The sequence below is a fragment of the Coregonus lavaretus genome, assembly GCF_964263955.1.
Source record: "Coregonus lavaretus genome assembly, chromosome: 22".
Lineage (NCBI taxonomy): Eukaryota > Metazoa > Chordata > Actinopteri > Salmoniformes > Salmonidae > Coregonus > Coregonus lavaretus.
Genome location: NC_140009.1, coordinates 8886080 through 8910213, shown reverse-complemented (window position 1 = coordinate 8910213; position 24134 = coordinate 8886080). Strand labels below are relative to the sequence as shown.

Below are 24134 nucleotides of genomic sequence, written 5' to 3'. Positions count from 1 at the left end.
TAAAGAGAGGTCCCCTCAGCCATGGCCTGGACAGCATCACTAATGCTCTTTAGGCCAGAGGGTTAGGAGGAGACAGGGCCAGGGACGATCACCCTTATAACATGGCTATCTGCCTGCTAATCCCTGCCTGGCAGTGTGTGTGTGCCAGCCTGCCCAGCTGGGCAACAGAGATAAAGCACAGAGGGGAACACGTTACCACAGCTCTTGTTCCTCAAGGCTCTTTTGTGTGGTTCTGCTAATCTAATTTAAAGAGTCTAGTGCTGATGTGAATGTGTGCAATACCTTCAATTGTCAATATCATATAGAAAGAGACATAGGTTGGTAACACTTTATTTTTGATAGTCCAACTGTAGATGCTCTACAGACTATCAGTAACATGTCAAATAACCATCTACTAACCCTAACCCTAACCCTAGCTCTAACCCTGACCTTAACCCTTATCCTAACCCTAACCCTAAACTTAACTTTAACCCTTCATCTAAATCTAACCTTTACTCTAACTCTTCCTCAAACCTAACCGTAACTGTCGAAAGCAGTTGCTTATCAACAGATAGTCATACTATCAACAAACTGTCTGTAGAGCATCTACCGATGGAAAATCCAGACTATCCAGATAAAGTGTGACCATAGGTTAATATTTTCTGTGAGTGTCGGCCTGCCGGCTGTAAGATGGTTACACTGTGAAGACTACTTTGGATCAAGTGTTTTATTTAATATTTGTAACTGCTATCCTCTAGGAACACATTATACATATTGTTGTTTATGTTTTTTACTCAAATAAATTCAATTCAACTGTTAATCCTCCCTCTTTTTCTCCTGTGAATGAACAAGTGTTACTGTAGTGAACAAGTGTTACTGTAGAGAACAAGTGTTACTGTAGAGAACAAGTGTTACTGTAGAGAACAAGTGTTACTGTAGAGAACAAGTGTTACTGTAGAGAACAAGTGTTACTGTAGAGAACAAGTGTTACTGTAGAGAACAAGTGTTACTGTAGAGAACAAGTGTTACTGTAGAGAAACTCACCCTCTTCTTCTTCCTCGTTGTTCTGCTTCATCTTCTTCCGGGACTTTGAATTCTTCTTGTTCTTCATGTCCTGTTTTTCCATAATGTGCTGCATGACTGTAAATGAAGTGGCGAGGAGGACGTAAAGACAAAATGTTATTTTGATTAAATATTTGTCGCAATAACACTCTCCCCAGAGTCTAGGTCTGAAAAACAGATGATGGTGTTTTGTGCTGGGCTCTCAACTTTGACCCCACTCCTTTTTTTCATTTTCTCACTTTTCCAGTGCTGCATCCTGTTTGATCTGGCCCGAATCCCAGATAATAATAGCTGGAAAACCAATATCAACTGGCTGTTTTTGAACACACGGGAATACCGGATACATAAACACACCTCTGGATGCACCCAAGTCTAATCAAACAAATACATCATATTTACTCCAAAACCCCCAAAACCACCAGCTACAGGAAAACAAACTTCACCAACCCACAACCCATGTAAAAACAGACAAAGATTCATAGATGTACTGTATATAAATAGTACAAACATTATTATCAATAGAAGCAGTTTTGCCACTCACTCTTCTTGTCGTTGGAGGGCTCCAGGTGTCTCTGGATGTACCCCTCCAGGTAGCTTCTGAACTTGGGCGAGGGGGAGAAGAAGGCCAGGCTGATGGCCATGAATTCCCAGCCGGCCTCCAGGCTCCTCAGGCTCAGGTTGTCAGTGGTCTGTCTGACCAGCTGGATGTACAGTTCGTCCCTCAGGGCCTGCATGCCCCAGCACTTAGTGACCACCAGCAGGGCGGCGTGACGGCGCTCCAGCCGGGCCGGACGGTCCCCCATGTAGGCCTGAACCAGCTTGAACATCTCACAGGCCTCTTTCTTGACGGCACGGTCGCTGGTGATCAGCATGGGCTTCTTGATGGAGCCCCTCTTCCAGGAGAGCATGTTAGCGATGGAGACGCGGCGGCGGAACAGGCCCTGAGTGTGCAGGTTCAGGTTCTTACTAGCCCAGTCCACCATGTTGGTGTCTGGAGGAGGTTTACAGAGGGTGGTGTAAGGGTACTGGTATCCCACGCTGCTGCCTCCTCCTCCTCCCCCACCTCCCCCTCTGTCTCCAGTCACTTTGACTCCATGGGGGGAGACCTGGGTGCTCCTGTGTCCATTACCTCCCCCTTGTGATGAGATCTCTGACTGGGCCTTGGATTCCAGTGTTCCTCCCTGGAGAAGAAGACCCAGAGGGAGAGGAAGCTTTAGCAAGGCATAGACATAAACGCCACAGCTGGAATCATATGTGAATTACTGTCTGTTGATGGTATGTGTCTGATGCTGTAAACATACATAGAGCATGTGAATTATGGTGTGTGTGTGTGTGTGTGTTCGTCAGTGTGCGTACTGTAGGATCAGTTTACTCATTCCCCCTAAAGTGTTAACAGAGTAGAATCTGGAATCATTCACGCAGATCACACTCCAGAAATAGGTGACCCAATGTGGGTATCACATCAAAACACATGTATGGTAACATAACATCCATCCCCCACTCTCTGTAGCCTTCCTCTGGCTGCTTCCCTTCCATCACGCCAAAACACTTCCACTGCCACTGGCCATTTACCAAATACAAATGAAACTACACTGAACAAAAATATATACGCAACATGCAACAATTTCAAAGATTTTACTGAGTTACAGTTCATTTAAGGAAATCTGTCAATTGAAATACATTCATTAGGCCCTAAACTATGGATTTCACATGACTGGGAATACAGATATGCATCTGTTGGTCACAGATACCTTTAAAAGAAGGTAGGGGCGTGGATCAGAAAACCAGTCAGTATCTGGTGTGACCACCATTTGCCTCATTCAGCGCGACACATCTCCTTCGCATAGAGTTGATCAGGCTGTTGACTGTGGCCTGTTGAACGTTGTCCCACTCCTCTTCAATAGCTGTGCGAAGTTGCTGGATATTGGTGGAAACTGGAACACGCTGTCGTACACGTCGATCTAGAGCATCCCAAACATGCTCAATGGGTGACATGTCTGGTGAGTATTCAGGCCATGGAAGAACTGGGAAATGTTCAGCTTCCAGAAATTGTGTACAGATCCTTGCGACATGGGGCCTTGCATCATCATGCTGAAACATCAGGTGATGGCGGCGGGTGAATGGCAGGATCTCATCACGGTATCTCTGTGCATTCAAATTGCCATTGATAAAATGCAATTGTGTTAATTGTCCGTACCTTATGCCTTCCCATACCATAACCCCACCACCACCATGGGGCACTCTGTTCCCAATATTGACATCAGCAAACCGCTCGTTCCACACGACGCCATACATTAATCCGTGAAGAGCACACTTCTCCAGCGTGCCTGTGGCCATCGAAGGTAGCATTTGCCCACTGAAGTCGTTTACAACGCCGAACTGCAGTCAGGTCAAGACCCTGGTGAGGATGACGAGCACGCAGATGAGCTTCCCTAAGACGGTTTCTGACAGTTTGTGCAGAAAATATTCAATTGTGCAAACCCACAGTTTCATCAGCTGTCCGGGTGGCTGGTCTCAGATGATCCCGTGGGGTTACACGTGGTCCGGTTGTGAGGCCGGTTGGACGGACTGCCAAATTCTCTAAAACAACGTTGGAGATGGCTTATGGTAGAGAAATTAACATTCAATTCTCTGGCCACAGCTCTGGTGGACATTTCTGCAGTCAGCATGCCAATTGCACACTCCCTAAAAACTTGAGACATCTATGGCATTGTGTTGTGTGACAAAATTGCACATTTTAGAGTGGCCTTTTATTTTCCCCAGCACAAGGTGCACCTGTGCAATGATCATGTTGTTTAATCAGCTTCTTGAGTGAAATAAGCTTTTTGTGCATATGGAACATTTCCTATTCCCCCTCAGGAGACTGAAAAGATTTGGCATGGGTCCTCAGATCCTCAAAAAGTTCTACAGTTGCACCACCGAGAGCATCCTGACTGGTTGCATCACTGCCTGGTATGGCAACTGCTCGGCCTCCAACCGCAAGGCACTACAGATGGTAGCGCGTACGGCCCAGTACATCACTGGGGCCAATCTTTCTGCCATCCAGGACCTCTATACCAGGCAGTGTCAGAGAAAGGCCCTAAAAATGGTCAAAGACTCCAGCCACCCTAGTCATAGACTGTTCTCTCTGCTACCTCACGGCAAGTGGTACCGGAGCCGCAAGTCTAGGTCCAAAAGGCTTCTTAACAGCTTCTACCCCCAAGCCATAAGACTCCTGAACAGCTAATGAAATAGCTACCCGGACTATTTGCATTGTCCCCCCCCCACCCCCTATTTTATGCTGCTGCTACCCTGTTTATTATCTATGCATAGTCACTTTAACTCTACCCACATGTGAGCGTCTGCTAAATGACTAAAATGTAAATGTACATATTACCTCAATCACCTCGACTAACCTGTGCCCCCGCACATTGACTCTGTACCGGTACCCCCTGTATATAGCCTCGCTACTGTTATTTTACTGCTGCTATTTAATTATTTTACATTTTTTAGTTATCAATTTTTTACTTAACACTTATTTTGCATTGTTGGTTAAGGGCTTGTAAGTAAGCATTTCACTGTAAGGTCTACACACCTGTTGTATTCGGCGCATGTGACAAATAAAATTTGATTTGAAAGATGGGCTTTTACATTCATACTCATATGATGTCATATTTACAATGTAATGCTGCAGAAGTCAGGCAGATCTGTTAGAGGAACTCTGGCCTCCTATATATCAGGCTTTACATTATTGTTCTGACAGCGATGTGTGGGTAGGGACCAGGGAGGGTACCCCAATTTTCCATAGCAGCCGTAAAAGACATATGTCTATGTAGTAAGGGCTTCATAATGTGGTCTTATTAAAAACAAAAGCCGCATGATCATCTTTTCAGTGGTGCAGTAATCCATGCAGCACGGTGATATGAACCATGTGGGCCGTTGGTCAGAAGTATAACTGGTGTATTTTTCCACAGCTCAGGTCCAAAGCTTTCCAACCCTAACCCCCTCAGCAGGTCTGGAGCTAAGCTCCACTAAGACCCGCTCAGGCCAAAACAGCCTTTCCCTAAACCCACATCATTTTGAATTAATCGCACAATATAAAACGTGTCCATGGAGGTACCAGTCACAAATCAGTCTAAGCTGAAAACAGAGGTCTTAGTGGTCAATGCTGAGTTGCCATGAATTTGTAACCGTATCAAAGTGGCTGGTTAAACAGGCTCAGATGGAAAAAAGGGTTGTGTAAGGCTCATTAGCTGGGTAATTAAGCGTGGGGAAGGGCTGAGGGAATTACTGGGTGCCTAACCAGATGTCCTAGGAGGGGACACAAGATTAAGACTTTCTGGCTTTGGCCACTTACCCCAAACGGCTGCATCTGCTGCCTGGATCTTCATCAATCCCTTCTTTCTCTCTCTGTCCAGCTCTCCATCTCTTTCTTATGCATTCATCCTCCTCTCTCTCATTTAGTAATTAAATCTCTCTCTCTCTCTCTCTCTCTCTCTCTCTCTCTCTCTCTCTCTCTCTCTCTCTCTCTCTCTCTCTCTCTCTCTCTCTCTCTCTCTCTCTCTCTCTCTCTCTCTCTCTCTCTCTCTCTCTCTCTCTCTCTCGCTCTCTCGCTCTCTCGCTCTCTTTCTCTCTCTTTCTCTCTGTGTGTTCCAGATGGCTGTCAGTGCCATCTCTTCCTGGTCAGTGTGATAGACTGTGATTGGGTTTAGCAGTGTCCTGTGTGGTTTGACTGGCCTCTCTCACAGGCTGGGTGCAGATAACAGTGCAAGATACTCCTCCTTAGGCACATTTGGGGAGGCTGAGGGGGGGTGCACGGCAGGCTGGGGTACCTTCAAACGAGGCACATCCAGCCAGCGACAGTGGCAACTCTCACAGACAAGAGAGAATGGCAAAGTTACAACAAAAATACAGACTCTTAACGCCACATTGCCCACAGTATGAAAAATCTATGCACTCACTAACTGTAAGTCGCTCTGGATAAGAGCGTCTGCTAAATGACTGAAATGTAAAAATGTAAAGTGTGTTCAAATAAATCCTGATGAATTGTGTTAGTTTTTACATGATGGTTTGATAAAAGATCCACTATTACAGACCCTGCTAATTACTGATGTCTAGTTATTTAGGACCCCCTTAATTTTTCAATTTCAGACAGGCATTCTTGCTGAAGGCCTTTGGGAGAGTCATTTCCATGGGTGTTTATATACAGCAGTGAATGATATGGTTTCTGTGGGCCTGAACCACATTTCAGTCAGGCCATTTCAACCCACACACAGCCTCAGCCCCAGTCTCTTTGCAGAGCATAGGCAGCTTCTGCCAAGTTACTCTCCTACAGATCTGACAATGAACAGTGAAACGACTCAGCACCAAACGTATTTCGACATGTGACTTGAGTATTCATCTGCATAACGTAGGAATTTCATATAGGAGCACATTTGAGTACATGATAAATGCACACCACGGAACACGCACACATCCACAAGAAAAACACTGCTATCAGCTCTGAGGATTTGAGGCCATTCAAGATGGCTATTGCTGTTGATAACAGTCAGTAACTCAACCTCTGATTGGACAGTTACAGAGACATAAGTCTCATAACCAGTAAAAGTCTCCAAGCAGAGTCTCCAATTTAGAAGTAGATAAAGGACTGTAAATCCAGAATGTAAGTGATCCCATTCCAAGACATTATACCCAGTGATCCAGAGAGTTTTATATGTAACACTATGGTGCCTTTGTAGTGGTTGCAAGGCTGGACTGGACTGGGACTACTCTGTTCCTCCCAACCAGCAATCAGCCCGGTGGGGAGTAGGACTGCCTGAACCCTCTCTCCCCAATCCTTACTCCCAAATCCTCATTGTCTGAAAAAAAAAAAAACTATTGTGGAGGGATTGTTCTTATTTCTACTGTCAAAAACAGAGATCCCTTTTTCCCTTTACACAATAGAAATAGTCCTGGAATGAGACCAACAATTCTATTAAGTTCGTCCAGACAGTATAAAAAGTGTGGGTGTGTTTTATTGAAAAGTCCAGTCCAGTCCAGTCCAGTCCAGTGCACGTTTCAGAGCAGAGGTTAGAGTATTCTCCAGTGGCCCAGCTGTGATAGTGGATGGATGGAGCTAGCGTAACCCCCCGCTAAGCGCTAGTGTGGGGGAAAAAGTCTCACATACTGACAGAGGCAGTTAACAGGGCCTTCTCCCTAGTAAGTCCCCAAGCCCAGCCCAACACATGACACACTGCAGCCAGGATCAAATTCGTTGAGGCATCAAAGAATGGTGTTCTATTTTCCTCTATTTCATCTAGCTTACATACTCTCTCTATCTCACCTCTCTACCTGGGTGGTTGGTCGCCATTCCTTTCACCGAACTGCATGGTACAATCTCTCAAAATAAACACTCATGCACACACTCATGTGCGCTTACCACACACAAACTCAGTAAAAACGACATACTGTTTACTAATCGTGCTACATACTATTTAGAACGTACTGTTTAGTAAAAACTGATGCAGTAAGCAACAAATATCAACATACTAGGCTCATCCTACTGAGAACGCGTCACCTAATGCGCAATTGCGTTGATTCCCGCCATTCGTTCAGTGTTAATACTAAATTGTAATTATTTTGCACTATGGCCTATTTATTGCCTTACCTCCATAATTTACTACATTTGCACACACTGTATATAGATTTTCTATTGTGTTATTGACTGTACGTTTTGTTTATTCCATATGTAACTCTGTTGTTGTTGTTTTTATCGCACTGCTTTGCTTTATATTGGCCAGGTTGCAGTTGTAAATGAGAACTTGTTCTCAACTGGCTTATCTGGTTAAATAAAGGTTAAATAAAAATATAAAAATAAAAACAAAAATAATTTTGTTACAGCGTGTCCCCTCAGCTGATTATCAGCTGTTGTTAAACACACGTGAGTCTGGAAAGACTATTATCTTCCTCAATAGCATGAAAAGGTGAAATGAGTACGACATCCTGGCATTTAAAGCATATAAAATTTAGAAATAGCACATACTATAAAACTTAATATTTTCGCAAACCCAAAATCCCTACTATTTAGAACGCAATTACGGGTATTCGGACACGGCCACTGTATCATATGATCCCATCCTCTCAAAGCACTTCACTGCCACGAGACTGAGAGATGGATGCTGAGAGCGGAATGGAATCTCTATCTCTTCCTCACTCTCTGCAGGAGAGCTCCTCCAGGCATGCAGTGTTTTCTTGGTGGAGGTGACAAAGCCACCTTATGGATTTGGAGAGCTGAGCGACACCTCACGCGGGGGATCGGAGTTCTCGCCCCCATTAAAACTAATGCGCGTTTCATGTTTATTTTTCCTGTCTACCGCAAACGTGTAGCCTGTGGAGTCCTAGCTCTCTGTTTTTAGTTTTTATGTGCAGGTTGTTCTGTTCAGAGTCCCCGCAGAGCAGCCAGACTTCCAGTTATGGGGGTGGATGTGGTTTGAGTTGATAAAGCCATTGACAAAAACAACTCCCCGCCTAACGTTATATGTAACCAGCCACAACCAGGAACTAGGCTAACCCAAATCACACTATACACTATTTCTAAAACAATTAGGCAAGAAGGAGGCTTGGGACTGTCTCTGGTGACAACACACACTGCATCAACGTGATGTTGTTGTTTTTTATAGGAAAGGAGCGATACAAAATGTGATTAAAAACAACTCCAATATGATTCAAGGCACTCCGACGCAAAGCCCCCTTTTTGCTGGAATGGAACACAGACTTTGGCAACAGGAAACTGAGAGCGATCAGCTTTCTTCTGCATTGTTCCTACGGCGACAGGATGTCAACAGCGTCCAATTTTTCTCCTGAGGGCTGAAGCGAGAGGGAGGTGAGAAAAGAAGGCCGGGAGAGACAGAGATTACTGCTGCCTTCCCTTAGCAACGCTTACACACTGCCACATCTCCAACGCCACACAGGAGGAAAATAGAACAATTGTTGTTCCCTAGAACTGCTTCAAAAGAAAACAAGGAGAAAGGTGGTAGCTTCATTTCCGGTAGAGAGACAGAGAATTCCCAGGGCATGTAGACATTCCAGCTGACCTGCAGTAATACACCTATCGAGGCTAATTAGCCCATGCCCCGTCACACAAGGTAGAGAGTACAGAGCTTCCCTTACACAGACCGCCCTTTCATATGTCAACACGCTGTTCTATACACAGCAGAACAGCAGGCTGGAGCGGCCCTCGCACTGGGTATTCCACGTTGGTTCAACGTAATTTCATTGAAATGACGTGGAAACAACGTTGATTCAACCAGTGTGTGCCCAGTGGGCTGGAACACATCAGCCACCCGACACATGTCAACATATCACCACATAACTATATATAACACACGCCAGAGGAACAGGCCTGTTTTCTACGGTGTATACACAAAGAGGTCTGAATGCTAAGACACAGCTAAGACAAGAACAACATTCACACCAAGATATAGTACAAAGTGTTGAGAGGCGGGCTGTACTGAACTTTACCTGTGAGAGGGACATCGGGGGCTCTGAGGAGGACAGGCTGTTCTGGCTGATGATGCTCTTCTCCAGAGTGTCCACCTTCTCATAGGTCCGTTTCTGACGCACCATGCCCTCCGACGCCAGGGGCGAGAGGGGCACGTCGCCGTGGGTACTCCCGCTCCCGGCCCGGTACAGAGAGCGGTTACTGGCGCTGATATCCTCCCGGGAGGAGCTGCGGCCCCCGTACTTCTTCAGGGAGTCCAGGGGGGAACGGGCCCGAGGTACAGAGCCCTCAGACATCTCAGTGTCCAGGCTGGCCTTGCTGCCACGCAGGGTGTTAGGTTGACTCACCACCACCCGCATCTCTGCCATCAGCTTCTCATTCAGGGCACTGAGCTCCCCACTGCTGCCCACCGAGCCTGGCCGGCCCTGCCCTGCTCCCCCAGCCCCACCGCCCAGGGCTCTCCGGCGGTTCTTCCTCCTCAAGCTGGGCGAGGGCCCGGTGGAGTAGCCTGAGTCCTGGTAGGTGACAGCGGCCGGCGCTGGGTACTCCTGGGAGGCCACGCTGTTCTGCCGGGTGTGTCGGGCCTCCATGTTCTTCCTCACGCTGGTCTCCAGGAGACGCCATGACTGCTTCTTCTCCAGGCTCACCTCCTTGGGCCTGGGCTGGGTCACGCCTGGGCCTGGGCCTGGGGATGGAGAGGGGGGCAGGTCAGGGTCTGGAGCAGGGGCCTGCTCTGTCTGGATAGGCTGGGATAAGGGGCTCTGCTTGCAGGTGGCAGGGTCCACGTTGACCATGTGTTTGATGCACTCCCATCCAGCGGGGCTGTACTCTGTGGCGGAGGGGTTCCTTTTGTGTTTGGAGGCCAGGTGAGAGGCTGGGTATTGAAGCAGCTTGGGCTGCTGCTGAGGTTGGGTCTGGGTCTGGGGGTGGGGCTGGGTCTGAGGCTGGGTCTGGGGGTGGGGCTGAGGCTGGGTCTGGGGGTGGGACTGGGTCTGGGGGTGGGACTGGGGGTGGGGCTGGCAGACCCTCTGCAGGCTGGTGGTTGGGGTGGAGGGCCTGTTCAGGAGGGCGGCCCCCTCCACCTCTACCTCCATCGGGGGCTCGTCATAGATAGGTGTATCCATGGGTGGTTCATCATAGATGGGCGGGGTGGCACCATACTGGGGCGAGGAGGGCCAGGGGGTGCCAGCCTGAGACCTCTGTGGGGTCTGGTAGACCTGGCTGCCACTGGAGGGCATCACCAGGCAGAAGTTACCGTTGTCTCCCTTCTTCAGGTGGAAGGCTTGCTTGTGGTCCACAGGGGAAGCCATCTTGCCTGCAGGGCTGGGGTTGGGTCTGGGACTGGGTCTGTCTGAATGGACCTGGCACACAGCAGGGCTCCCAGGGTTGAGAGTGTTGAGGTGGAAGAGGTGCTGGGTGCTAGCGGGCACCACAGACTGGTTCCTCCCAATGCTGTTCACCTTCACCAACATGGCTGCCTTCGATCCCGGAGCTGGCTGCCATCTTTGACCTGAGTCCCTGGAACAGAAGAGAAGAAGATTTTATGATGAATAATAAAAGTAATATTTATACATCAGGGATGGGCAACTTTGATGGCGGTGGGGGCCACAAAACATCTGAACTGCAGTGGTTCGCCGGTCTGCGTACCCACATCCTTACCCACATTGTTGCCCCCCCCCCCCCACCTCCCCTTCCCACCTTGCAAGCAAAACATTTTAGCCCCCCTATTAAAAGCGTATATTTTTTGGGGAAGTTTTAGCGTTCATTTCCTGCAATTCTAAACATTTTACCATAGGGTGGAGAGAAATGATACCAGTTTTTAATATGATATCTGAGTGAGAGTGACTAACAAAATCAATGGGGGGCCCCCGGTTGGTCATTCGACCATGATAATTACAAGTTTAGGTAGCTGGCCGCTAGAATAACTTACAAATCAACATTTTTTTAGCTGACTGACAGTTACTGACATGAGAAACAAGAGAAAAACTGTGCAGGTTAAACCGTGAGACAGGTATGAGACTGTGCAGGTTAAACCGTGAGACAGGTATGAGACTGTGCAGGTTAAACCGTGAGACAGGTATGAGACTGTGCAGGTTACAACCGTGAGACAGGTATGAGACTGTGCAGGTTACAACCGTGAGACAGGTATGAGACTGTGCAGGTTAAACCGTGAGACAGGTATGAGACTGTGCAGGTTACAACCGTGAGACAGGTATGAGACTGTGCAGGTTACAACTGTGAGACAGGTATGAGACTGTGCAGGTTACAACCGTGAGACAGGTATGAGACTGTGCAGGTTAAACCGTGAGACAGGTATGAGACTGTGCAGGTTACAACCGTGAGACAGGTATGAGACTGTGCAGGTTACAACTGTGAGACAGGTATGAGACTGTGCAGGTTACAACCGTGAGACAGGTATGAGACTGTGCAGGTTACAACCGTGAGACAGGTATGAGACTGTGCAGGTTACAACCGTGAGACAGGTATGAGACTGTGCAGGTTAAACCGTGAGACAGGTATGAGACTGTGCAGGTTACAACCATGAGACAGGTATGAGACTGTGCAGGTTACAACCGTGAGACAGGTATGAGACTGTGCAGGTTACAACCATGAGACAGGTATGAGACTGTGCAGGTTACAACCATGAGACAGGTATGAGACTGTGCAGGTTACAACCATGAGACAGGTATGAGACTGTGCAGGTTACAGCACGACTTGAGGTGGTTCTGATCTGACGCAGTGCGACTGTGAGATTGTGCTGGTTTAGTTTCCAACAAACATGGCCATAGTGCGAGTACATAATCAGGGCATGGAAACTAAATTAATCTTACTAGCTATTAATATTACTAAAGGAGACACAATGAAACAATGGAAACACATTTCTCAACAAAACCCTTACTCAGCTTATCAAACAGGAATACCCACACGCCCACCCACACAAACACACTCATTTTCCAGAACATCACGGTCATGTTTGTAGGAGAAACACAACAGGAAAGGTCTCTACACTTGGGTAAACAGGAATCCAGCCACTTTATTCCAACGTTACAGTCTGCCAAGTGAAGCTGTCAAAACTACAACTCCATTTACACCCCCTGCATGCACACACACACCACCCCTTCCACGTTCCCTTAGAGGGCAGTGGAATGTCAGCCCCTAATCCTGCATCAATGCCCTGGGTGTTCTGGTCCACTTGTGGTGCAGCCTACTCAGCACTCCCTCGGACCCCAGATCCAGCTTTCAGCCCTACACACTCCACAAGCAACCTGATAATCTCTCCAACTAGCTAATCTAACCAGCACTCAACTTTCAACACCCCTAAACGTCTACTGTAAAAACAGCATAACCACAATCAAAATCCCCCCACACCCCAACATCATATAGCCTCTGATAAGTAAAGGACAACATCATATAGCCTCTGATAAGTAGAGGACAACACCATATAGCCTCTGATAAGTAGAGAACAACATCATATAGCCTCTGATAAGTAGAGGACAACACCATATAGCCTCTGATAAGTAGAGGACAACATCATATATACTCTGATAAGTAAAGGACAACATCATATAGCCTCTGATAAGTAAAGGACAACATCATATAGCCTCTGATAAGTAGAGGACAACACCATATAGCCTCTGATAAGTAGAGAACAACATCATATAGCCTCTGATAAGTAGAGGACAACACCATATAGTCTCTGATAAGTAAAGGACAACACCATATAGCCTCTGATAAGTAAAGGACAACATCCATATAGCCTCTGATAAGTAGAGGACAACATCATATAGCCTCTGATAAGTAAAGAACAACATCATATAGTCTCTGATAAGTAAAGGACAACATCATATAGCCTCTGATAAGTAGAGGACAACACCATATAGCCTCTGATAAGTAAAGGCAAACACCATATAGCCTCTGATAGGTAAAGGACAACATCCATATAGCCTCTGATACGTAGAGGACAACATCATATAGCCTCTGATAGGTAAAGGACAACATCATATAGCCTCTGATAAGTAAAGGACAACACCATATAGCCTCTGATAAGTAAAGGCAAACACCATATAGCCTCTGATAAGTAAAGGACAACATCCATAAAGCCTCTGATAAGTAGAGGACAACATCATATAGCCTCTGATAAGTAAAGGACAACATCATATAGCCTCTGATAAGTAGAGGACAACACCATATAGCCTCTGATAAGTAAAGGACAACATCCATATAGCCTCTGATAAGTAGAGGACAACATCATATAGCCTCTGATAAGTAAAGGACAACACCATATACCCTCTGATAAGTAAAGGACAACATCATATAGCCTCTGATAAGTAAAGGACAACACCATATAGCCTCTGATAAGTAAAGGACAACATCCATATAGCCTCTGATAAGTAAAGGACAACATCCATATAGCCTCTGATAAGTAAAGGACAACACCATATAGCCTCTGATAAGTAAAGGCAAACACCATATAGCCTCTGATAAGTAAAGGACAACATCCATAAAGCCTCTGATAAGTAGAGGACAACATCATATAGCCTCTGATAAGTAAAGGACAACATCATATAGCCTCTGATAAGTAGAGGACAACACCATATAGCCTCTGATAAGTAAAGAACAACATCCATATAGCCTCTGATAAGTAGAGGACAACATCATATAGCCTCTGATAAGTAAAGGACAACACCATATACCCTCTGATAAGTAAAGGACAACATCATATAGCCTCTGATAAGTAAAGGACAACACCATATAGCCTCTGATAAGTAAAGGACAACATCCATATAGCCTCTGATAAGTAAAGGACAACATCCATATAGCCTCTGATAAGTAAAGGACAACACCATATAGCCTCTGATAAGTAAAGGACAACATCCATATAGCCTCTGATAAGTAAAGGACAACACCATATAGCCTCTGATAAGTAAAGGACAACATCCATATAGCCTCTGATAAGTAAAGGACAACACCATATAGCCTCTGATAAGTAAAGGACAACAGAGCTCTGGTCAGTCTAGTCTGTCCATAACATCTTAATTTAGGTCAAAGCACTTACACTTAGCATTTCCTGAGTAAAGAGGCGTAATGGGGGGTGGAGGGTGGTTTTTGTCCCCTAAAAAAGATCCGAAGGTAACTTACCCCCCTCTTGTGTCCCTGTGTTGGCGTGGGACAGCGTTGTAACGGCAGGGGTCCCTTCAGTCCCCGTGTGAACGCTGCTACATCCCCTCCTCGTCAAAACCAAAAGAAAACAAACCAGCGTCTCAGGAGGAGGATCTAATTCAGCCTGCGTCTTCAAACCAACCCAGGGCCCGCTGTGTGTCTTCAGTGAAAACACACGAGTCAAGACTCCAGAGCTCTTTACAGATCTTCTTAATTGTAGCCTGCCACCAGTGTCTCAGTTTAATTGTGGAGTTGCTGAGTTGCTGAGAGGGGAGTAAAAAAAAAAAGAAGAAAAGGAGAACGAGAGAGAGAGGAGGAAAGAAAGGCTGTAGCCCTTCTCCTTCCCCTGTTACAATAACTGGAATGTGAGCTGTTCTGTTCCAGCTCAGCCTCTCTCCTCTCTGATAGACTCTCAGCATGTGAGTCCCCCCCGCGACCTGCTCCCCACACTGACCCACACTGAGACTCTGCTCCCCTCCCCTCCCCTCTCCTCTCCTCTCCCTCTCTCCCCTCCCCTCCCCTCCCCTCTCTCCTCTCCCCTCTCCTCTCCCCTCTCCTCTCCCCTCTCCTCTCCGTTCTTGTAGCTTCAACCCCGCAGCACATACACTTACCCACACCAACTGATTAATGAACTTTTTTTCTTTTTTTTTCTTGCTTTGTTTGTTCTTTTCCATATTATGTCTATCTCTGAGAAGCTACTCAGGAAAGGGCTGAAAATAGCCCATATTAATATATGTAGCCTTAGAAATAAGGTTCATGAAATGAATAACTTGCTAACATTAATATATTAGCCATTTCTGAGACTCACTTAGATAATTCCTTTGATGATACAACAGTAGCAATACAAGAATATAACATCTATAGAAGAGACAGGAATGCTTATGGGGGAGGTGTTGGTATATACACTGACTATACCAACATTAAGAACACCTTCCTAATATTGAGTTGCACCCCCCCTTTTGCCCTCAGAACAGCCTGAATTTGTCATGGCATGGACTCTATAAGGTATCGAAAGTGTTCCACAGGGATGCTGGCCCATGTTGACTCCAATGCTTCCCACAGTTGTGTCAAGTTGGCTAGATGTCTGTTACAGGAGAGGGTCGCAGTTCCGGAGCGACCCACTAGGTGTCATCCTCCGACAACCTTAGGCACCTCCTCACTCACAGTCTGGACTAATCATCATCCTATTGGTGTCACCTGGGTCTACCTGTTCACCTGTGTATTTATGCCCTCACTTCCCTGTGTTACCTTGCTCTGTTTTCTCTGCTAGTTCTCGATGCCAAACAGTACTAATCAGTGTCTGATCACAAGACGTATGTACAGGTACTTGAGAAGTGTTCTCCCTGTTTCATTGTTGTTTTCAGTCGTAGTTAGTATTTCGTATGTTTGCTGTCAGCCTGTTTTTGGAGACCAATTTGCTCCTCCTTTATTTTATCGTGACAAGTCCGTTATTTTGTATCCTGGTTTTGGGACCATCAGTAAAGATCCTTGTTTCACCATCTCTGCCTGTTGTCTATCCTGCACCACACCTGGGTCACACCTCACACCAACCCTTACAGGTGTCCTCTGGGTGGTGGACCATTCTTGATACACACAGGAAACTGTTGAGCGTTAAAAAAAAACAGCAGTGTTGCAGTTCTTGAAACAAACCGGTGTGCCTGGCACCTATTACCATACCCCGTTCAAAGGCACTTAAATATTTTGTCTTGCCCATTCACCCTCTGAATGGCACACATACACAATCCATGTCTCAATTGTCTCAATTGTCTCAAAGCTTTCACCTGGTCAGTCTATGTCATGGAAAGAGCAGGTGTTCTTAATGTTTTCTATACTCATTGTATATTCACAGGTATATCCCTGTAATGTTTAGAGAAGATCTCATGTCAAGTGTTATTGAAGTGCTGTGGCTGCAGGTTCACCTGCCTCATCTAAAGCCTATTATTTTGGGGTATTGCTATAAGCCACCAAGTGCTAATAGTAGTATCTAAATACTGTGTGAAATGCTTGATAGTTTATGTGATGTAAACAGAATGGTCTACTTTCTTGGGGACCTGAATATGGACTGGTTTTCATCAAGCTGTCCACTCAACAGGAAGATCCTCACTGTAATCAGTGCCTGTAATCTGGTTCAGTTTATGAATCAACCTACCAGGGTGTTTACAAACACTACAGGAACAATATCCATCCACATGTATTGATCACATTTTTACTAATACTGTACAAGTTTGTTCTAAAGCTGTATCCGTACCCATTGGATGCAGTGATCACAATATAGTGGCTATATCCAGGAAAGCCAAAGTTCCAAAAGTTGGGCCTAAAGTAGTGTATAAGAGATCATACAAAAGATTATGCTGTGACTCTTATGTGGATGATGTTAAAAATGTTTGTTGGTCTGATGTGATTAATAAAGAGCATCCAGGCGCCGCACTTGATGAATTTATGAAATTGCTTCTTCCAATTATTGATAAACATGCACCTCTTAAGAAACTGACTGCTAGAATTGGTAGGTAACCCTTTTCTGCAGTCAAATGACCTAGTGGCCTGATGGGTGGAATGTTATTAATATTTTTCATAATTTAATAATTAATAAACAAACAAAATAATTCAACGCCAAATATCTGGTGTTTCTATGTCAAATAGTTTTGTTATGTTTCAGTCTTCTGTGATGTACACTACCAGTCAAAAGTTTGGACACCTACTCAATCAAGGGTTTTTCTTAATTTTTACTATTTTTTATATTGTAGAATGATAGTGAAGACTTAAAAACTACGAAATAACACAAATGGAATCATGTAGTAACCCCAAAAAGTGTTAAACAAATCAAAATCTATTTTATATTTGAGATTCTTCAAATAGCCACCGTTTGCCTTGATGACAGCTTTGCACACCATTGGCCTTCTCTCAACCAGCTGTGAGGTGTAGACTTTTGTTTCAAAGTAGATTTGTTTAACACTACCCAGAAACTCTCTGTGTGACCCTGATTTAGCCCACTGCAGTAAATTAAGGCTCCATGGGTTGATGAGGAATTGAAAAACTGTATGGTTGAAAGAGATGGGGCAAAAGGAGTGGCTAATAAGTATGGCTGCACATCTGACTGGCTGATTTACTGCAAATTGACTTATCAGCTTGCTGCCAGCTCTTAGCAAACCGTTGGAAAAAAAATTATTTGACCAAATACAATACAATTTCTCTGTAATCAACTTGACAACAGACTTTCAGCATGCTTATAGAGAAGGGCACTCAACATGTACTTGTTAGGCCTACTGCTGCTAGGTAGCTCTCTCTCTCTGCTCTCCCCCTCCCCTCTGTTTGTTCTTAATTGCAGGAGTGAAGTCTGGTGTGCGGGAGTCAGGGTTCCAGCTGCAGCTCATTCACCATAATCACCTCAGCCTTAAAGACCCGGTCAAACTTGCCACTCATCGTCAGATCATAGTCAAGACGACCATGTTAGTCTCGCTGCTGACTCAACCTGCTTGTTTTTGGCCTGTTCTATTTATATTTCTCCTGTGCCACAGATTATTGGAACCTGACTCCTGCCTCTGCTTCACTCCTGCCACCACCATCCTGCTTTCCACTACTGGACCTCACATTTGGACTCACCACGGACACTAGTACGTTACGGTACCACTCCTGCTCAGAACCCTGGATCTGTTACCCTCCCTGTAGACCTGGACTTGCTCTTCCCCTATTTTTGGAAACCTGGACAATTTAACTTTGAAATAAACCTGTTAAACCTTCTCTGGCTCGGTGTAGTTGTCTGCATTTGGGTTCATATTCAGTTTAAATCGTGACAGTATGATCTGACCTAACATGAACCCAGCAGACAGTAGCTCAGATACCACACCAGAGTTCACTCAAATTCGGACTGCCATAGCCAATCAGGGCATTTTACTTGGTCAACATGATACTTTGTTTAAGACTATTTCTGAGAACAGTCAGATGCTGCTTAATCAGGTTCAATTACTCACCAATCAAGTGTCTGCCCTTACTACCCAAGTTAATACTGCACCCCTCGTTCATGGCATACAAACTGCTCCTCCTCCCGCTCCGCCTGTTTTTCCTGCTCCTCCAGCCCAGATCAGAGAGCCTTTTGTTCCTGCTCCAGAGCGCTATGATGGGAACCTGTGGTGATTTTTTGACTCAATGCTCGTTAGTGTTTGAACAACAGCCACTCACCTACGCCTCAGAAAGATCCCATATTGCCTACCTTATCAACTCTACTAGCGGTTCCGCTCGTTCTTGGGGATCAGCGGTCTGGGAGAGTCAGTCGGACGTTTGCAACTCTTACGTTGCCTTCACCACTGAGATGAGGAAGGTTTTCGACCACCCCGTACGGGGCAAGGAGGCTGCTAAACGGTTGTTTTCTCTTCGGCAGGGGTCTCGCAGTGTGGCGGAGATGGCAGTGGAGTTTCGGACTTTAGCGGCAGTGAGTGGTTGGAATGACGAGGCATTACAATGAGTGTTCATTAATGCTTTGTCTGAGACTTTGAAAGATGAATTGGTGTCATATGATGAATCGCCTACGCTGGATAATCTTATTTCACTCACCATCAGGTTGGATAATCGGATTCGGGAGCGCCGCCGTGAGAGGAGTGTTAGTTCCAAGCAACCTGTCTGTCGTCAACCAACTCCTCCCCGCCTCTTCCCTACGGAGAAGGCCGAGTCTTCCCGAGTCAATACTAGGAGCACTGAACCCGAAGCCATGGAGGTGGGTCGTGCACGGTTGTCCTCAGAGGAGCGTGCACGTCGAATTCAGGCTCGTGTCTGCCTGTATTGTGGAGAAGCTGGTCATTTCGTTCCTTCCTGCCCAGTTCGTCCGGGAAAAGGGCCGGCTCATCATTAATGGGAGAAGTTTTGGTGAGCCGAGCAGCGGATTCTTCCTCTTCTCCCCGCATTCTGCTCCAGGCATCCCTCCAGTGGCAGTCCCAGAATTTCCCTGTTAGTGCGCTGGTTGACTCTGGTGCCGATGAAAGCTTTTTAGATCGAGAGTTGGCTCAACAAATGGATTTAGAGACTGTTCCTATGGACCGTCCGCTGCAGGCTAAGGGTCTAAATGGACAATTGTTGACCCGTAATACTCATCAGACTGTCCCTGTTTGTCTCAGAGTGTCGGGTAATCATCAGGAGAACATTCAATTTCACATAATTGACTGCCCACAGACCCCCCTGGTCCTTGATATCCCCTGGCTCATAAGACACAATCCACACATTGATTGGGTGACAGGTAGAATTGTTTCATGGAGCACATTTTGTCATGTTAACTGTTTGTGTTCTGCTCAGACCCCTGCCAGCACTGTTCAACCTCCACTGGAGTCCATGGATCTCTCTGCTGTCCCTGACGTGTATCATGACCTGGCATCCGTTTTCTGCAAACACAGAGCTACTTCTCTTCCTCCTCACAGGCCATACGACTGCGCCATTGACCTCCAGCCAGGAGCCCCTCTCCCTAACAGTCGCCTGTACAATCTCTCCCGCCCGGAGACGGAGGCTATGGAGAACTACATTCGGGACTCCTTGGTGGCAGGTATTATTCGTCCTTCCTCGTCACCTGTAGGAGCGGGATTCTTTTTTGTTGGGAAAAAGGATAAGACCCTCAGACCCTGTATTGATTTCCGTGGACTTAACAACATCACCATTAAGAACAAATATTCTCTGCCTTTAATTAATTCTGCTTTTCCCCTCCTTCATGGTGCAACTATCTTTACGAAACTGGATCTACGAAATGCGTATCACCTGGTGCGCATTCGTAAAGGCGATGAATGGAAGACTGCCTTCAACACACCCTTGGGACATTTTGAGTATCTGGTTATGCCTTTTGGTTTGTCTAATGCCCCTGCTGTTTTTCAGGCACTAGTGAATGATGTCCTTCGGGACATGTTGAATCGTTTTGTTTTTGTCTATCTGGATGATATCCTGATTTACTCAAAGTCCTCCCAGGAACATGAACTGCATGTGCGCCAGGTGTTGCAAAGGTTGTTGGAAAACTAACTATTTGTGAAGATGGAGAAATGTGAATTTCATGTGTCTGAAACCTCTTTTTTGGGCTACATAATAGCTCAGGGGGAGTGGCGGATGGACCCAGTTAAGATCTCTGCTGTCACGGAATGGCCAGCCCCCTCCACCCGCAAACAACTTCAACGATTCCTGGGGTTTGCGAACTTCTACAGGAGGTTCATCAAAGACTACAGCCGCATTGCTGCGCCACTCACCGCTCTCACCTCCATCTCACTACCGTTCGCTTGGAATGAAGGGGCCGAATCAGCGTTCAAAGAGCTGAAACATCGCTTTGCCTCGGCTCCCATTCTGATGCAGCCTGACCCCGACCGCCAGTTTGTCGTGGAGGTGGACGCATCCGACACTGGGGTAGGTGCGGTGTTGTCACAACGTTCACCTGACGATAACAAACTGCATCCCTGTGCTTTTCTTTCACGAAAACTTTCTCAGGCAGAGAGGAATTATGATGTTGGCAATCGTGAACTGCTCGCCGTTAAGCTGGCTCGCGAGGAGTGGCGGCATTGGTTGGAGGGGGCGGAACAACCCTTAATCGTTTGACGGATCATAAAAATCTTGCATACATCCAGTCAGCGAAGCAGCTCAATCCCCGTCAAGCCAGGTGGGCACTATTTTTTAGTAGATTCAATTTTTCCCTGTCTTACCGTCCTGGGTCACGCAACGTCAAGCCTGACGCCCTGTCTCGTGTTCATTCTGCTGTTGATACTGGTAGTAACCCTGAAACCATCTTGCCTCCTACCTGCAGTATTGCTGCCATTACATGTGACATCGAAGGGATTGTTAGACAGGCTCAACATCTACAAGCTGACCCTGGGAGCGGTCCTCCTAACCGGTTGTTTGTCCCTGAGTCTGTTCGCTCCCAGGTACTTCAGTGGGCTCACTCGTCTCCCCTTACCTGTCACCCTGGAGTTACTCGGACCCTTGACTTTTTGCGACGGAAGTTCTGGTGGCCCAGGATGGAGGCGGACACTCGAGCCTTCATTGCTGCTTGTACGGTATGTGCACGAAGTAAGAACTCCACCTAGGCCAGCGCTGGTCATCTACGACCTCTGCCAATACCCAGCCGTCCCTGGTCCCACATTGCATTGGATGTTGTCACTGAACTTCCCCCCTCGTCTGGAAAGACTGTCATTCTTACTGTAATTGATCGTTTTTCTAAGTTTGCTCATTTTTTGGCCCTGCCTAAACTGCCCACTGCCAGAGAAACTGCTGATATTTTGGTTGAATATGTGTTCCGCTCTCATGGTCTACCCACTGATATTGTCTCTGACAGGGGTCCCCAGTTTGTCTCCCAGGTATGGAAAGCTTTCTGTCAAGCTTTGGGCATCACATCCAGCCTGTCCTCTGGATATCAACCCCAGACCAACGGGCAAGCCGAGAGAGCGAACCAGGAGATGGAGACCGCTCTCCGCTGTGTCACAGGGTCTAACCCTGGGTCATGGAGCTCCATGCTCCCCTGAGTGGAATATGCTCATAACACCTTGACTAACGCTTCCTCTGGTTTGTCTCCCTTTCTGTGTGCTCTTGGTTATCAACCTCCCCTGTTCCCTTCTCAAGAGAGGGAACTGGCGGTACCCTCGGTGCAGTCCCACATGCGCCGCTGCTTCAAGGTCTGGAGGAAGGCCAGGGTAGCTCTGTCCCGAGCTTCGTCGTACATGCAGAGGCAAGCCAATCGTCACCGGTCCCAGGCTCCCGGTTACTCTCCTGGTCAAGAGGTATGGCTTAAGTCACGTGATCTTCCATTAAAAGTGGAATCTAAGAAGATGGCGCCGCGTTTAAAAATACTGTCTATTGTTAACCCCTGCGCGGTTAAACTACAGCTTCCTGCCTCCCTACGGGTTCATTCCACTTTTCATGTGTCCCAGATTAAGCCTGTGTCTGTTAGCCCTCTGTGTCCGCCCTCTCGTCCCCCTCCTCCGCCCAGGGTCGTGGGTGGGGGTACTGTTAGGCCTACTGCTGCTAGGTAGCTCTCTCTCTCTGCTTTCCCCCTCCCCTCTGTTTGTTCTTAATTGCAGGAGTGAAGTCTGGTGTGCGGGAGTCAGGGTTCCAGCTGCAGCTCATTCACCATAATCACTTCAGCCTTAAAGACCCGGTCAAACTTGCCACTCATCGTCAGATCATAGTCAAGACGACCATGTTAGTCTCGCTGCTGACTCAACCTGCTTGTTTTTGCTCTTTGTGTTTTTGGCCTGTTCTATTTATATTTCTCCTGTGCCACAGATTATTGGAACCTGACTCCTGCCTCCGCTTCACTCCTGCCACCACCATCCTGCTTTCCACTACTGGACCTCACATTTGGACTCACCACGGACACTAGGACGTTACGGTACCACTCCTGCTCAGAACCCTGGATCTGTTACCCTCCCTGTAGACCTGGACTTGCTCTTCCCCTATTTTTGGAAACCTGGACAATTTAACTTTGAAATAAACCTGTTAAACCTTCTCTGGCTCTGTGTAGTTGTCTGCATTTGGGTTCATATTCAGTTTAAATCGTGACAGTACTGCACCGACATAAATGACTGATGATTCATTGAAAGAAATTGATAAAAATAAGATAGTGGGAGCTGTTAGAGTTCAGTGCAGCCTTTGATATTATTGACCATAACCTGCTGAGAGAACCTATGTGTTATAGCTTTTCTACCTCTGCCATGTTGTGGATTCAGAGCACTCGGAAAGTATTCTGACCCCTTGACCTTTTCCACATTTTGTTACGTTACAACCTTATTCTAAAATTGATTAAATTGTTTCCCCCCCCCCACCTCATCAACCTACACACAATACCCCATAATGACAAAGCAAAAACTGGTTTTTAGAATTAAAAACTGAAATATAACATTTACATAAGTATTCAGACCCTTTACTCAGTACTTTGTTGAAGCACCTTTGGCAGCGATTACAGCCTCGAGACTTCTTGGGTATGACGCTACAAGCTTGGCACACCTGTATTTGGAGAGTTTCTCCCATTCATCTCTGCAGATCCTCTCAAGCTCTGTCAGGTTGGATGGGGAGCGTCGCTGCACAGCTATGTTCGATCGGGTTCAAGTCCGGGCTCTGGCTGGGCCACTTAAGGACATTCAGAGACTTGTCCCGAAGCCACTCCTGCATTGTCTTGGCTGTGTGCTTATGGTTGTTGTCCTGTTGGAAGGTGAACCTTTGCCCCAGTCTGAGGTCCTGAGCGCTACGGAGCAGGTTTTCATGAAGGATCTCTCTGTACTTTGCTCCGTTCATCTTTCCATTTATCCAAACTCCATGTGCCTCCCGAGTGGCGCAATAGTCTAAGGCACTGCATCGCAGTGCTAGCTGTGCCACTAGAGATCCTGGTTTGAATCCAGGCTCTGTCGTAGCCGGCCGCGACCGGGAGACCCATGGGGCGGCGCATAATTGGCCCTGCGTCGTCCAGGGTAGGGGAGGGAATGGCCGGCAGGGCTGTAGCTCAGTTGGTAAAGCATGGTGTTTGCAACGC

At 46.6% G+C, this 24134-nt stretch overlaps 1 protein-coding gene across 1 annotated transcript in view; it reads right to left on the bottom strand.

The window, feature by feature from the left end:
* The window catches only part of LOC311150333 (rho GTPase-activating protein 39-like), a 118957-nt gene that overhangs the window by 30981 nt on the left and 63842 nt on the right, over positions 1-24134 (bottom strand). Inside the window, exons 3-6 of the mRNA XM_084187738.1 lie at positions 10525-11017; positions 9520-10410; positions 1583-2222; positions 1024-1119 (exon numbers count right to left, since the gene is read on the bottom strand). Of these exons, the coding sequence (XP_084043864.1) occupies positions 1024-1119; positions 1583-2222; positions 9520-10410; positions 10525-11017 (2120 nt within the window). The remainder of the gene's footprint in view (positions 1-1023; positions 1120-1582; positions 2223-9519; positions 10411-10524; positions 11018-24134) is intronic.